We start from the raw sequence: 17433 nt of genomic DNA on the forward strand, positions 1-17433 counted from the left end.
ATCTTACATACTACAAATGTCAAATTAACAGGCCTATAGTTACCCGGGTCACTTTTTTTCCCTTTCTTAAAAATCGGAACTATATTAGCAATTCTCCAGTCAAATGGTACAACCCCTGAGTTTAGAGATTTATTAAAAATTTGCGCTAATGGACTTGCAAGTTCATGTGCCAATTCCTTTAATATTCTTGGATGAAGATTATCTGGGCCCCCCGATTTACTCCCATTAAACTGTTCAAGTTTGGCTTTTACCTCGGATATGGTAATATCTACCTCCTTATCTTTAGTCCCATTTGTTAAGTTACCATTATCCCTAAGCTCTTCATTAGCCTCATTAAAGACTGAAGCAAAGTATTTGTTCAAATATTGGGCCATTCCTAGATTATCCTTAACCTCCACTCCATCCTTAGTAATTAGCGGTCCTATTTCTTCTTTTTTTGTTTTTTTCCCCCCTATTTATATGGCTATAAAACCTTTTACTATTGGTTTTAATTCCCTTTGCAAGGTCCAACTCTACCTGACTTTTAGCCTTTCTCACTTTATCCCTACATGCTCTAACCTCAATAAGGTAGCTTTCTTTACTGATCCCTCCCATTTTCCACTCCTTATATGCTTTCTGCTTTTTCTTAATCACCTCTCTGAGATGCTTGCTCATCCAGCTTGGTCTAACACACCTGCCTATAATTTTTTTCCCTTTTCTAGGGATACAGGCTTCTGACAGCTTCTGCAACTTTAACTTAAAATAATTCCAGGCCTCCTCCACTTTAAGATCCATAATTTCTTTAGTCCAATCAACTTCCCTAACTAATTTCCTTAATTTTCTAAAGTTAGCCCTTTTGAAATCAAAAACCCTAGTCTCAGATTTATTTTTGTTTATCCTTCCATTTAATTTAAACTGAATTAGCTCATGATCACTTGAGCCAAGGTTGTCTCCTACAACCATTTCATCTATGAGGTCCTCGCTACTCACCAAAACCAAATCTAAAATAGCATCCCCCCTTGTTGGTTCAGCAACTACTTGATGAAGGAATTCATCAGCTATCGTATCTAGGAAAATCTGAGCCCTATTATTATTACTAGCACTTGTTCTCCAGTCTATATCTGGAAAGTTGAAATCTCCCATGATTACACGGTTTCCATGAGTATTTACTTCATTAAAAACATTAAAGAGGTCTCTATCCATATCCAAATTGGATCCTGGTGATCTATAACACACCCCAAGCACTATCCCAGGGGAGGATCTGATAGTTTTCTTCCCCAATGTGATTTTTGCCCAAACGGACTCTGTCTTCTCCATTCCATCACTTTTTATTTCTTTACAATCTACCTCATCTTTGATATACAATGCGACTCCACCACCCTTACCCTTATTTCTGTCTTTCCTAAAATGCACATAACCTTCAATACCTGTACTCCAGTCATGCCTAGTATTCCACCATGTTTCTGTTATTCCTATAATATCTGGTTTCACTTCCTGGACTAGTAGCTCTAGTTCCTCCTTTTTGTTACCTAGGCTCCTCGCATTGGTGTACAAACATCTTAATTTTTGCTGTTTGGCCTCATTCACATTCTTTACCCAATTTGGCACAGACGTTAGACCTCCAATATGACTTATTAGACTAGTATCCATCCCACCCTTCCTCATGTTCATTCTCCTACCTCTACAAGCCTCTCTCCTGTGACCCCACTAAGTGTAACCCCCCAAGGAGATTACCTAGATTTCTGGGACTCTGTCTGCTGGCAGTTCAGGGAGAGGCACATTGTCCCTCGTAGGGAGGGAGAGCCAAGGCAAACTCAGTCTGCCCGGAAACCAATAGGGAGTGAGATGCCCCTCCTGAGGAGTTCAGGAGAGGGGAGAAGCCATTTTTGTTGGGGGGGGAGGGGTGAGTCTGGAGCCAGCCAAGGCAAGGGCAGGGCTGGCTGTGTGGGGAGCTCGTAAGCCCCAGGCCTGCATGCAGGGTTTCTCCTGATAATTGGCCTCTAGGGACCCAATAGCAAGATCCCTCAGCTGGACTTTTCCTTTCTGCACTCCTGATTCTCAGTTTGTAGAGTTTGCTGGGAAACTTCCCCAGCCAGGCTGAGGTAGCCCTCCAGCTCCCTAGGTGAGCCCAGTCACAACATGGTCAGCTCTGCTCTGTCTGCTAGTTCAGGGCTGCTGCCTGCTCTGTGTGTGTCTGGATGCTGGGCTAGGAGACTACAGTTTGGATTTTAGTACAGTTGTGTAATCTGCATCTTGAGTCTTGCACCCCTTTGTGATGAGGGGAAATCCTGGGACCGAAGCAGTCTGATTCCTGCCTGAAGAGGATCCTTGCTAGCAGAGATCAGCCCCTCTGCAGTGACTGAGGAGTCCACAGTCATCTCTGAACCTGAGGATCATTCATGGAGTTTGTGAGTGCACCATCTTTTAGTCAGTCATTCAGGGAATTTGTTTTGGGGACCTCCTACTCCCTGAACTGTATCCTCAAGCCAGGGAGTAAGGATTTGGGGATTTTATAACCTGCTGCATATTAAACCTGTGGAGGGATTTGCCACCTCATCCAGCTTATGAGTCCTTTGGCCTGTACTGAACCCAGTCAGCCACACTGCTAAACCACTGCAGAGAAGAATTTTGTGGTCATAGGTCATCAAGGGCCCCAACAACGCACGCGTACCAATGGGACACTAAGCTTACATTTGCTACATCAAGTCACATGACTGGAGTAAGTCAGAGGTATTAGTCACGTGGGCACCAGTGAACTTAAAAATAGTGTTTTACCCTGTTATGTTATATTTATCTCCTGTTTAATATAATTATTGTGTTGAATATATTGTATGTGCTTGTGTTGTTTCTTGGAAGTCTCCAACTATCTGGCAAGTAAGTGGGGATTACCCTGTGGTTAGAATTTTCCTCCCAAGCTGCCCTGGTGACCCTGCCAAGAAGGAGTGAGAGGGGTGTAGAGGCACTGCCAAATAAATTCATAGGGAAAAATAAAGAGGATACACCCTGCTGAGTGGGTGGTGGGATCCAGAAGAACCCAGACCTGTCCATCAAAACCTGTAAGCAGACTGCCATTAAAGAAGGTAACCGTGTGAAGAGGGGGCACTACATTGTTGGGGCCCTTGATGACCTATGACCACAAAATTCTTCTCTGCAGTGGTTTAGCAGTGTGGCTGACTGGGGGGTGCTATATTGCTTATCCCGCTTGTGAGTCCTTTGGGCTGTACTGAACCCAGTACAACCCCACCAATGTAGCACATTTACAGTAACAAATTTACACTACCAGCCCCACCCCCCAGTCTCCAACCAGGAACTTTCTATCTGCTACCCAAAATACACAAACCTGGAAATCTCGGACGGCTCATCATCTCAAGCATTGGCACACTTGCTAAGAGGAATGAATGACCATGAGGAATGCTTTCTCTGGTGTTCAGAACAAATGCTAGATGCTTTGGAAGACTGCTGGTGATTATAATGCTCAGTGGTCTCAGCATGGCCATTGAAGCCAGCCCATAAGAAAACTGGGGAGGGATCCAGGACTAGTAATAGAAGGGAGGTTATTGAACCACTCAAAGTCTTGGAGACTGCAAAGTGTCCCTAGGCTGAATAGTTTCAGGAATAGGAGCCCTGAAATGATATTTGGGAGTATGAAGAGTTTTCATCAATATTTTGTAATGGTGGAGAAGATGAGGGTGGAGTGAGGTCTGCCTCTCTGATTACGTGGGAAACCATGAGTTACCAGTGATCCTTGGGATACCAGAGATAATATAGGTTTGTGGTACCAGCAGTCTGAGCTCATTAAAGGAAACTCAGGTTCATCAGAGACGAAAACAGTTCCCTGGAGAATCTGAAGTTCAGTGGTACCACATGGGCTTGGGTGAAGAACCAGTGAGCTCCAGAGGTAGAAAGCTGTGATATCAAAGGTGGCACTGATGATGGTGGAATTGCCAAAGTAGGAATGCAGCAGTCCATGCACAAGGTACCAACTTCTTAGGTGCAGAGTCCTTATTTCTAGTACTCCGCTCATGCTTCAATGTTGCTAGAAGCTTGGTACCAAGTGATGGGTATCAGTGTTCTCTGTAAGCTGTGCTCTCAGGAGAGATTTAAATGCCACCCAGCTGATTAGCAGACAGCCCATAGCTGCCCACAGCTGACAGCATGTGTTTCTACTGGTGGTGCACATGCCGTGGTATGCATAACAATTTATTCTGCACATGGACGGAAAAAATTAGAGGGAACATTGATGGGTACCCTGCAATTTCTATGAGTCTGTGGACTTTGATTTGGAAGTCTTGGTACCAGGACCATGCAGAGTCTCTGTTTTGAGGCGTACAGGGTTTCTGCTGCAGCAGATCTTTTTAGAACAATGTTTGCTCTGAGGAGATTTCATGGATTTCCTAAATGAGGCCTACCCTGTGTCTCTAAGGGTGTGTCTACACTGCACCCTTATCTCAAAGCAAGCTATGCAATTTGAGCTACACAAATTGCATAGCTTATTTTGAGTTAATTTTGAAATTTTTGAAATTTGGCGCAGTCTACGCAGCACCAAATTAAGAAATAAACCACTATTCCAAAATGTCCCTTAATCCTTGTGGAACAAGGTTTACAGGGATGTTCAAATAGTACACCCAATATTTCAAAAGATATTTTGAAATAACACACTTGTTCAGAAGTACCCCGAAATAGCACTGCTATCTAGACGTACCCTAACAGGTTTGGAGGTTAAATCCATTAATAGCATTAGCCAGTATGGGTAAAGTATGGTATCCCTAGCCTCTGTTTGTCAGAGGGTGGAGATGGATGGCAGGAGAGAGATCGCTTGATCATTACCTGTTCAGTTCACTCCCTCTGGGACACCTGCCATTGGCCACTGTCGGTAGACAGGATACTGGGCTGGATAGACCTTTGGTCTGATCCAGTATGGCCGTTCTTATGTTTGTGCCTGAAAGCCTTGGAGAGTGAGCAAGCTGCACAGGATGATAGGGCATTGAGTCACTCTGGCTATGGCTACACAGAAAATAAAATCCGGTGGCTGTCCCATGCTAGGGCTCAGGCTGTGTACCTGTTTCACTACTGTGTAAACTTCCAGGCTTGGACTGGAGCCTGAGCTTTGGGATTTTCCCACTCCTCATATTTTTCTTTGCTGTGTAGACATACCCTTAAGGAATGAAAGCTGAGCAGAGGGAGTGCTCCTTCATTAGAAGATGAATTTTTATTTTTCTCTCTCTCTTTTAGAACAACTTTTGAAAGTTGTATGGAACTTGCATTAGCAGGCATGCATATATATATATATATATATCTCAAAGGTGGTGCATACAACGTGAATGGCCACCACTAACTGCACTAATTGAGAAGGACTCATGGGAAATAAGGCAAGGTTTGAAGTGTGGAGATGTAGGCAAACCCTAACAAAACAGGCTTCGCTGAGGACTTCTCTTACTGTTGAGAGGGATTTGGGGGCCTGGGAGGGGATTGGGAGTGTATGTCTGTGTGTGTACAGTAATTCCTCATTTAACATGTGCCCGCTTAACACGTTTTCGTGATAGCACGATTTTTTTTTTAGGGAACGTTTTCTGAATTACACGACTGTCCCCGGAATAACACGATTTCCCCAGCTGGCCTGTTGCTGGCGGCTGCGCGGGGCTTCCCCCGCCTCCCTGCAAAGCGGTGAAGGGTCCGCTGCTCGCCGTGCTGTTCCCCAGAGACTCCCCCCCCCTTGCCAGACGCAGTGCGGGTCCCAGCAGACCCGTCACAGGGGCATACTCCCAACCCAATCCCCCTCCCCTCTCTTCCCCTTCACTTCCCCAGAGCCAAACACCTCCCCTCCCTGCTGTAACCCAGTCCCCTTTCTCCCCCAACCTTACGTCCCGGTCCCAACAGACACCACTGCTTGAAACACAACCCCCACGTTTTCCATTATTTTCAGTGGGAAAATTGACCCCGCATAACACGTTTTCACTTAACACGATCATTTTCTGAAACATATCTACCGTGTTAAATGAGGAATTACTGTATATATAAGGGGCCAAAAGCCTTGGATAGGTAAAAAAAAGAAATGCACTTTAAACTAACTAAAGAAATAAGATATAAACCACAAAAGAATAAAACTGACTAAAGACTAGTTAACAAGTAGAATCACAAATGAATCCTGCAGATGCTCCTTCTCAGGGAAAAGGGTTTGAGAAGGAACTGAGGGCAATTTATCCAGCTCGGCCAATATACCCTTGGTACAGGACATGAAGTTATCTAGGGTACATGCACATACTGGACAGACACAGATGCCAAAAATCTCCAATCAAAGAAGCATGCACACTTCAATTGGAGCATCTATAGAGAGACTACTCTATGAACTAGCCTCACTTCTTCTGCTTGTTGTATAAGGCGAAAGCCTTAAAGTGATTATATTCTCACTTCTGAGCTGGATTTGGAAGATTTGTTACAGCGTTCTGGCACTGGACTACGAGTCCAATTTTTGAAGCAGTTATGAAAGACCAATGACTAATAACAAATCTGCAATTAATTTCTTTTACTACCATATCTGCTTAATGTACTTTTGCAAAAAAAACCCAGATTCCTGGGATCATGAGTGGTGCATCATATAGGTCAGAAGAGGCTCAACCACGATTGCCCAATCCCTGCTTGCTTGCTTATGCCCCGTGCATGCCCTGTGTCCCATACAGGTTTGGGACTGACTAAGAAGGATGTATTCAGCTTCCTAAGGTTCATCAGAAATCCCCCTGGACTCCAGAGAGATTACTGAGGAACTCGAGAAGCTACTTAATACATACTGCCTTCTCAGCCATCCTGGGAATCTGCATGGGGCATATCAAAAGCGTCTTCAGGAAGAATGATAGAATACTAGGACTGGAAGGGACCTTGAGAGGTCATCGAGTCCAGTCCCCTGCCCTCATGGCAGGACCAAATACTGTCTAGACCATCCCTGATAGACATTTATCTAACCTACTCTTAAATATCTCTAGAGATGGAGATTCCACAACCACCCTAGGAAATGTATTCCAGTGTTTAACTACCTTAACAGTTAGGAATTTTTTCCTAACGTCCAACCTAAACCTCCCTTGCTGCAGTTTAAGCCCATTGCTTCTTGTTTTATCCTCAGAGGCCAAGATGAACAAGTTTTCTCTTTTCTCCTTATGACACTCTTTTAGATACCTGAAAACGGCTATCGTGTCCCCCCTCAGTCTTCTCTTTTCCAAACTAAACAAACCCAATTCTTTCAGCCTTCCTTCATAGGTCATGTTCTCTAGACCTTTAATCATTCTTGTTGCTCTTCTCTGGACCCTCTCCAATTTCTCCATATCTTTCTTAAAATGCGGTGCCCAGAACTGGATACAATACTCCAACTGAGGCCTAACCAGCTGTCACGTTACTGGATCTTGAGGGAAGCAGCCAGATCACTGATGCACCTATAGGTGGGGGTGTTGGCCCCAAAAATGGTATAGAAGGGGGCCATGTGAGGTATTGATTAGAAGCTTATTGTCTGATAATCCTGTGTACGCTATTTATGTGAGTGTATAATGTCTGTATGTATAGAAAGGAATCTGTAATCTGTGTGGAAGCTGAATATTTCTCCGAATGTGGTTAAGCATTGCTATGGACAGGCTGATTAGCGAAGCCTTGTGGAACAATGGCACTTCATGGGCCAAGGACACACCCAAAGAATGGGGGCTGTCACCTGAGAGCAGCCAGCAGGAAACACAGAGATTGGCCTCTGAACAAGTGACCTGCTGCATACAAGAAGAGGCCAGGAAGGAGGTATAAAGAGGCCATGTGGTCGATGCCATTTTGTTCTCAGCTCAGCGCTTCATCCCAGAGGCAGCATTGCAGGGATCGAAGAGCCCGGAAGACCTGTGAACCCATCCTGATGATAGGATGTGCAACAAGAACTTTTAAACCAGCAGCTGTAACATCTCTGCTAGAGCCGGCATCGAGGACTGGGAGATTCGGTGCACGTAATGTACTATTCTTTAACAACCTTACTCTCATACTTTTCTTTATTGTAATAATAAACCTTTAGATATATATTCTAAAGGATTGGCTCAGCGTGATTTGTGGGTAAGATCCAGGGGGTAAATTGACCAGGGATCTGTGGCTGGTTTCTTGGAACCGGACAGAACTTGTTCGGGGTAGGTGGGATTGGGTGCTAGGACCCCCCACCTGTGTATGAGGCCCGGGGCCATCTGGGGCACGGATATTGCTGGGGTGTCGGAGGGGTTTTGCTCGTGAGGCTTCAGGCAGGCAGCTGAAGCGCTCTGTGGGACTGGTTTGTGGCCTGTTTGGAGAGGTCACCAGTCTGGGGGCTGTAAGGAGCCCCGGATTTGAGCAATTCGCCCTGAGCGGACGCCCTCAGCTGTGCCCAGACACGGCCCGGTCCGTCACACCAGCGCAGAGTAGAGCGGAAGAATGACTTCTCGTGTCTTGCTCACAACACACCTGTTAATGCATCCCAGAATCATGTTTGCTTTCTTTGCAACAGCATCACACTGCTGACTCATATTCACCTTGTGGTCCACTATAAGCCCTAGATCCCTTTTTGCCATACTCCTTCCTAGACAGTCGCTTCCCATTCTATATGTGTGAAACTGATTGTTCCTTCCTAAGTGGAGCACTTTACATTTGTCTTTATTAAACTTCATGCTGTTTACCTCAGACCATTTCTCCAATTTGTCCAGATCATTTTGAATTATGACCCTATCCTCCAGAGCAGTCGCAACCCCTCCCAGCTTGGTATCATCTGCAAACTTAATAGAAAATACGCTTATGCCAATTTGTAAATCGTTGATGAAGATATTGAACAGAACCGGTCCCAAAACAGACCCCTTGCAGAATCCCACTCGTTATCCCTTTCCAGCAAGATTGTGAACCATTAATAACTACTCTCTGAGTATGGTTATCCAGCCAATTATGCACCCACCTTATAGTAGCCCCATCTAAGTTGTATTTGACTAGTTTATTGATAAGAATATCATGCGGGACCGTATCAAACGCCTTACTAAAGTCTAGGTATACCACATCAACCACTTCTCCCTTATCCACAAGGCTCGTTATCCTATCAAAGAAAGCTATCAGATTGGTTTGACATGATTTGTTCTTTACAAATCCATGCTGGCTGTTCCCTATCAGCTGGCCACCTTCCAAATGTTTACAGATTATTTCCTTAATTACTTGTTCCATTATCTTCCCTGGCACAGAAGTCAAACTAACTGGTCTGTAGTTTCCTGGGTTGTTCTTATTTCCCTTTTTCTAAAGGGGCACTATATTTGCCCTTTTCTAGTCTTCTAGAATCTCTCCTGTCTCCCATGATTTTCCAAAGATGATAGCTAGAGGCTCAGGGTACGTCTAGACTACATGCCTCTGGCGACAGAGGCATGTAGATTAGGCTACCCGACACAGTAAAATGAAGCGGCGATTTAAATAATCGCCGCTTCATTTAAATTTACATGGCTGCCGCGTTGAGCCGACAAACAGCTGATCAGCTGTTTGTCGGCTCAGCGCGATAGTCTGGACACTCCCCTGCCGACATCAAAGGGAGTTGTCGACAACCCAGGTATGCCTCCTGGGATGAGGCATACCTGGGTTGTCGACAACTCCCTTTGATGTCGGCAGGGGAGCGTCCAGACTATCGCGCTGAGCCGACAAACAGCTGATCAGCTGTTTGTCGGCTCAACGCGGCAGCCATGTAAATTTAAATGAAGCGGCGATTATTTAAATCGCCGCTTCATTTTACTCTGTCGGGTAGCCTAATCTACATGCCTCTGTCGCCAGAGGCATGTAGTCTAGACGTACCCTCTGATACCTCCTCTAGCAACTCCTTGAGTAGTCTAGGATGCATTTCATCAAGCCCTGGTGACTTGCAGGCATCTAACTTTTCTAGGTGATTTTTAACTTGTTCTTTTTTTATTTTATCTTCTAAACCTACCCCCTTCCCACTAGCATTCACTATATTAGGCATTCCTTCAGACTTCTCGGTGAAGACCGAAACAAAGAAGTCATTAAGCATCTCTGCCATTTCCAAGTTTCCTGTTACTGTTTCTCCCTCCTCACTGAGCAGTGGGCCTACCCTCTCCTTAGTCTTCCTCTTGCTTCTAATGTATTTATAAAATGCTTAAAGAAATGCTTTTCCCCCGGGCATCTTGGAGTCTGAGGAGGCGAGAAGCAGCTGGCCTGTGGCTCCTTCAGGGAGATGGAGGGGCTTCAGGGCTTTGGCCAACCTGAGGCTCCTCCAGCAGAGGAAGAGGCAGCCAGTAGGTTTCAGGGCTCTGGCCACAGAATGGGGGGGGGGGGAGGGGGGCAGAGAAGGGTGCTAAAGGGGCAGAGTGTGGGGCTAGCCTCCCCAAAGGGGAAGGAAGGGCTCCACCCACTGCCCATGCCTAGGTTTTATGAAAAAGGAAAAGAAAAATCCAAAATAAAAAGAAAAGAAATACTGTTACTGTGGTAAGCACAGGTTAGTTCTTATATAAAACACAGCCATAAGCTAGCTTTTGTCACTTTTTGCCCCTAGAAAAGGATTGATTGAGGATTTGGGAACATCTGATTTAACAGAAGACTTTAAAAAAACAGAACATTAACTAAGACTGAAGAAACAAATGCAACATACCTTTGCTTCAAAGAATTTTTTTCTTAATTTGCTATCTTGAGGAGGTACTGTTTTTCGCAAGTTTTTATACCATTTTCTAACTATATACCCTCTCCAGCAAGCTTGGATTCTATTGAAAACAGAATGTCAATGTTCAGCAAATGGAAACACAAATTTAAAGTGAGCAAAATTAAGAATTATTTTACTAATTACCTGAAATACAACCATTTGAAATATTTTTAAATTGCTTTTCACACTCTTAAACATTTACAGTGCACCCACCTATGCTAAATTTTCAGTATTTAACTTGGAGCTATATAGCAAAATAAATATTGTTCATTGACAACAGCTCGATTGGAAGTAATCCTTACCTCGTTATACACTTTATTTTAAAAAGACGTGCCCCATCATGTATTACCCTGGTCTGATACTGCTTCTTTCTACACAAAGGACAGGTCTTTTTACCTGCAAACTTTTCAAAAGCTTTCAGGCATTCCTAGAAAAATATTACATTCAATTTGTAGATGTAATGTTAATTTTTTCTCAAGTAAACAAAATTCACTTTAGCTTATGGAAAGTGAACATTTTATGCTCTTTCATGAATTCAAAATAGCATATATTTACAAGAATACACTTATATAATAAACTACTAGAAATAAAAAAAGGATGATACATCTTTTAATACTTAGCTTAATTCATAATATTTGACTCCATCTATCTGAAACTTCAATGTACATAATTTGTAATCAGTATACAAACATTTGTGGATTACACTCATATGCAAAATGTACCATTATAAAACAAGAATACTACTGTAAATTATTTCTAACAGTAAATGATATTAAGTCAAGCTGCAAGACCTAAAATCATGTTTACAGTAGATACAGAGTATTTAAAATAAAATACAGGAATGATGTATTGCATGCTAAAACTAGGGACTACTCACTCTGTGAAATACATGAGAACATGAGAGCAGCACCTATTCAAAGAAAAAAAACAAGAACAGCTTGAAATTTAAACTGGTTTAAAAGCTTTGAAAACCAAAAATATATGAACTAAAAGAAAGAAATCTGAATGCAGAAAGATTAGCCATCCTGCGTGTTGGTAGCATTGCAACGTCTATTGAAAACTAAGTTTGAATATTTCCAATTTTTATTCTTAAAAAGAGGAATATAAACAAACAGCATGAAAAACTTCTATAGGAGGCAACTAGAAAAATAAAGTACAACTCAAAGAAATAAATGGTAATCCATTAGTTTTGAACTACTTCATATAGAAAAGCTCATGGCAAATGGGGGGAGAGAGAGCTATAAAATGCCAAATGACAAGAGTGAAGATATCAGCAGAAAAATACTTTTAAAATTAAAATTGATCTTTTTTCCCAGAAAGCAACTAAATTTCAATTTCAACATACTCATTGATTTCTATTTTGACAAGATACAGGATTAGACAACAAAAAAAAGCAGTTGGTCTTTAGTGGAAGAAAAAAGTGGGGAAGGAGTGAGACTAGAACAGGTACTGTGCATTACTGAGCTAGCAAACAAAAATGGATTTAATGAAACATTTAGGACAAAAATACTTCCAGAGGCCCTTTTTGTTTTAAATCTAACCCTTTTCATAAGTGCTATTTTTTGTTCTCTCTAATTAAGACTTATACCTAAACAGTAGCCAGACTACCTGAGTTTGGCAGGACAGAGTTCTTCAAAGTCTATCCCATCCCACCTGTCTTTGTGCAATTTTACACTTTCTTTTAAATAGTTAGCAATGTGGTAAAAGGCAAAAAAAAAAAAAAGAAAATGAAAAAAAAAATTACTACAGCCCCTTGCACTCAAGTAAGTATTTGCAGAATCAAGCCATAAGATAATAAAATAGAGTTTTCACACCAGGTCACTAGTTCAAATCCACTCAAGGTCACTGCTGACTAAAATTCACTCTCTTACAGGTAAGTGTCTCGTGAAATGAGTTGATGTCAGTACTCTTTATGGACATGGCTCTACATTACCAAAACAATCATCACAACCTATATTCTGATTGACAGTCTCGTCAGTGGGTGTCAGAGGCCTGGATGATGACTGAACTGTTTTCTGACCTGTTTCACCCAGGAACCTTTCTCTGGGTGAGGGCTGTGAGACCCACTGGGTGCTCTGGGAACTTTTTCACTGCTAACACCTTTGTTGAATTTGTTCTTGCATAGCCTTTGAACTTGTACAGGCTTTAAACTTTAGTTCTGTCAATCCAGTTCATTCCATAAGTACCACATTCACATGAACTAAAGTAAAATGGAAATACATCAAATGAGTAAGTGAAGCAAACTAAGTTATACAACAGGCTCATTAAGCCAACAAGTATCTCAAGTTGGAATCTCTTTATTTTTCCCTCTTGTTCCAAATAAACTTTTCTAATATAACCATAACTTTGGAAAATTAATTACTAGTAAGTGAATAACTATGCAAAATACACTCCAAAAGTTATAAATATACCTGTGGTTGAAGAGCAAATTCTTCTCTACATATTGCACAAGGTTGTACAGAATCCCCCTGTTTTATGGATCTTTGCTTTACTTTATCCCATTCTTCTGTAGTTAATGGCAAAGGAGGAGGCTCAATTAAGCCCAATTTCTGAGCTAGTTAAAAAATAATACACACACATTGATACTTTTACAGGATTAATTTTTTCTTCATATAAACCTCATTGCTATGTATCTATTTAACAATACTATTTTAAAATTCTTAGCAAAACTATATTCTAATCTATCATCGAATATTCACTACACACCTGATACTGCAATGTGCTGAAAGCATTCGATTCCCACTTAAACCAATGGTATTTGGGTATTCTCACACCCATGCATGAGGTGTTTAGCACCCATCAGAAAAAACAGTTACTCGCCTTCTTGTAACTATTGTTCTCTGAGGCTACGTCTACACTACAAAGTTTTGGCGCAAAAACCTGTAGCGCGTCCACACATAAAGTGCATTTTTGTGCAAGAAAATCAACAGTCTTAATTGACAGAACAGAGGGCTTTTTGTGGTGTAGGTATAACTCCTTTTTGCACTAGAGCTTTTGCGCAAAAAGGCATGTGTGGATGCTCTGCAGGGGTTTCTTGCACAAAAAGAGCCTATCTGAAAAAGCACAGGTGCTCTGATGGCAATCAGAGCTTTCTTGCGTAAGAGTGTTCATGCACTGTGGATGCTCTCTTGTGCAAAAGTGATGCACTTTGAGATGTGGACGCACTTTTGCGCAAGAACTCTTCCACAAAAGACTTCTGAGCAAAAACCCTGCAGTGTAGATATAGCCTGAGATGTGTCCATTCCAGTTAGATGTGCATGTGCCACATGCATGGACGTCAGGAATTTTTTCCTTTAGCGGTCCCCATCAGATTGGCTGTGGAGCCCTGTAGAGTGGCACCCTTATGGTGCTCGGTATAAACCCTTGCCGACTCAACTGCCCCCTCAGTTCCTTCTTGCTGGCCACAGTGGGGAAGGAGGATGGGTAGTGGAATGGATGTAAACAACGCAGTTCTAAGAACATCAGTTACAAGAAGTTGACTAACCATCTTTTCTTTTTTGAGTGATTGTTTACATCTATTTCAATCAGGTGACTCCCAAGTTTCCCTGCCCCCCTCACCACCATCGCCACTCCCCTCAGCAGTTGAGTCAGAATTACGGAATCACTGGAGAACTGCTCTGCCAACTGCTGCATCATCTCTGGTCTACTGACTAATAGCATAGTGATTGGTAAACATGTGCAATGAAGACCAGGTTGCTGCTCTGCAAAGCTCCTGGATTGGCACCTGGAAGTGTTCGCTCTAAGTGACACAGCTTCACAGGTGATTAATCAGCCCTGCCCAGTCAGAAGCTCAGGGCTCCTGCACAGAGCTGATGGAGTGGGCAGGGCTGATTAATCACTTGTGAAGCTGTGCTGCCATGCAGTTTAGAGGGAACACTGGCGCTTGGGCCAGAAAAGTGGTAGATGTTGCCCACTCAATGAGACCTCAGGCTTCAATCACCAGAGCTGGGATCTTGGCCAGCTCATAACAGGAATAGATACGGTCCATGATCCAAGATGAAACATGTTGCAACGAGACTGGAAGACCCTTAATTTGGTCTGCTACCACCACAAAGTTTTGGGTCAATTTCCTGAAAGTCTTTTTGCATTCTATGTAGAATGTGAGTGCCCTGTGGATATCTAGAGTGTGAAGCCTCTCCTCACAAGCACTAGCATGCCCCGGAGCTCAGGATTTGCGAGGGGTATGAGTAGTCCCTCCCATTGCTATCTCCACTAACTACAGTAATTAATAAAACAAAAGAAGGAATAAACAGAATAAGAAGGAAAACTAATTAGCTATTATCAGACAAGGGAAAGACTTGTGAATTGCAAATAAGAGACTGCTTCAGTGCCACCATGAACAATAAGAAGGACCTGAAGTGGTGTAGGGGAGTTTGCAGGGTCATATATAGAACGCCATAAGGGCACCACTCTAGAGGACTCCACTGCTGACCTGACAGGGGCTGCTAAGGGAAAATTTTCCAACATCTGTGCACACAGTACAGACACACCTGATTGGTATCAGTGTAAATAATCACACGAAGAACTGGGCCTTGTTCAGTATATATGAGTGGAGTACATTTACATTTTTACATTCAGGTAATATGAATTTTCTTATCTGTGAACTTTCTTATCTGTGAACTATTTAATAACTTAAATGCACAGTGCCTCATATAAAACGCACAGTGTAATTTCAACACATTTGATACAAAACTTTATATGCACAAATATATAAAAGCATATGGGGATAACTGAGGGGGAGTCAAACATGATTCTTAGGTTATTTACCTGAGTGACATGACAATTGGGTTGCAGTCCATAGTGACTGAGAAAGAGGGCTTGCAGAGAAAAGAGTAGAACAACAAATGGTCTGGTAGCACTTTATAGACTAACAAAACATGTAGATGGTATCATGAGCTTTCGTGGGCACAGCCGGTCATCTGAAGAAGTGGGCTGTGCCCACGAAAGCTCATGGTACCATCTACATGTTTTGTTAGTCTATAAAGTGCTACCAGACCATTTGTTGTTTTTCTCTGTACAGACTAACTTGGCTACTCCCTGAAGCCAGAGAAAAGAGTAACAGCTCTCTTATAGGCATACCGAAGAAAGCCAAGAGCTTGATATCCACAAGGAAATGTCAGGAAGACCGGATGAAATTTTAGTTTGAACAAGAGTAGAAAGCTAAATGTGTGAACAGTCAGCACAAAAATAATATATGAACTCATGTTTGTAAATGAAATCACCCAGGGAGGTTACATATAAAGAAGAGGGGGTTAAGGGTGCAGCTCCTTAGAACTAATGTTCCATCTAAGATTTTCCATCCATGAGTGGAGTGAGTTTTGTCTTTTGCACCAATATTGAGGTCATGTAAGCTTGTTCGGATGTGTGCTACCGTGGCACCCAAGATATTCACACACACACACACAAAGGATATTAAAACAAGGAATAATTAACAAGGTGCATGACTTTAAATGTTTATTGAATATGAAGTCAAATAAAAATAAAATCATACTACAAAGTTTTCAGTATGTTAGATTAGCTTCATTATTTTTCTATTCCACTAAGGCTCCACTGAAGTGGTCTTACTGGCCTCCCATACAGGAGCCTAACCTGCTCTTGCAGAGTTCCTCTTCTGACTTCCAAATCATTACAAACTCAATATGATTTCAGTAGTTTATCCTTCTACGGTAAGTTCTCAAATGAAGAAGTTACTCATCTTCGTGCGGTAACGATGGTTCTTCAAGATGAGTCCCTGTGGGTGCTCCACTGATGGTGTTGGGCTTGTCCCAGCGCTGCAGCTCAGAGACTTTCAATAGCTGTGTTCAACCGGGCCGCGCGTGCACGATCAGCAGCTCACATCATTTGCACCCTTTGATCGTTGTATGTGCCCAGCTTCCACTCAGTTCCTCTCACCGTTCGGTATCTGCAACGAGAAAAGAAAACTCCGGAACGGGGAGGAAAGGCGGGACATGGAGCACCCACAGGAACCCATCTCGAAGATCCATCATTACTGCATGAAGGTAACTTTTTCCTTTTCTTCTTCGAGTGGTCCCTGTGGGTGCTCCACTGATGGTGACTACGTAGCAGTACTCCATGTGCATTTCCAGAGTCAAGGTTTGTCAATGACTGAAAGTACTGCTGAAGCCACTGAGGAATCTACTGCCTACCATTGAACTATTGCATAGTGGTTCATAAAGTCAAATTTGAGGACCATGTGGCCATCATGCAAATGTCTGGCAATGAGACTCTGCAGGCAAAGGCAATGAATGCTGCTACTGCCCTGGTGGAATGTGCCCTAGGAAAAGTCTGAAGGGATTTGTTGCGTATCGAGTAACAGGTGGTGATGCAAGAAACCATGATCTTAGAAACACGTTGGGAGGATAACAGTTTGCCCTTGGAGCGGTCTGCTATGGATACTAGTAGGTGGTCCATTTTGCACCAGCTCCGCATTCTGTCAATGTAAAAAGCTATAGCTCAACGTACATTGAGAGTGTGAAGCAGTGATTCTCGAGCAGAGGCATGCAGTTTTGGATAGAAGACACAAAGAACAATGGGTTCATTAACATGAAAACGTGAAGAAACTTTAGGGATGAAAGCAGGATGAGTGCATAACATAATCAAGTCTCTGTTGAAAACCATGAAGGGTGGTATTGCCATTAGTGCTGCCAATTCACTGACCCTATGGGCAGATGTAATTGCCAGGAGAAATACCACCTTCATGGTAAGCATGGATAGTGATGTCGTGGCCAAAGGCTCAAATGGTGGTCAGTGTCTAATACCAAGTCCAAGCTCCAAGGGGGAGGGGAGTTGGGGTC

The 17433-nt window shown here is 42.8% G+C and overlaps 1 protein-coding gene across 5 annotated transcripts in view; it reads right to left on the reverse strand.

Annotated features, from left to right (window-relative positions):
- Positions 1 to 17433, reverse strand: part of RNF32 (ring finger protein 32) — a 56736-nt gene that overhangs the window by 23678 nt on the left and 15625 nt on the right. For all 5 annotated transcript variants that reach the window (XM_075922753.1, XM_075922755.1, XM_075922752.1 and 2 more), the window contains 4 exons: positions 13051 to 13193; positions 11517 to 11549; positions 10942 to 11066; positions 10592 to 10700 (listed from right to left, as the gene is read on the reverse strand). In XM_075922753.1, the coding sequence (XP_075778868.1) occupies positions 10592 to 10700; positions 10942 to 11066; positions 11517 to 11549; positions 13051 to 13193 (410 nt within the window). The remainder of the gene's footprint in view (positions 1 to 10591; positions 10701 to 10941; positions 11067 to 11516; positions 11550 to 13050; positions 13194 to 17433) is intronic.

The sequence above is a fragment of the Pelodiscus sinensis genome, chromosome 2 (genome assembly GCF_049634645.1).
Source record: "Pelodiscus sinensis isolate JC-2024 chromosome 2, ASM4963464v1, whole genome shotgun sequence".
In the NCBI taxonomy this organism is placed as follows: Eukaryota; Metazoa; Chordata; order Testudines; family Trionychidae; genus Pelodiscus; species Pelodiscus sinensis.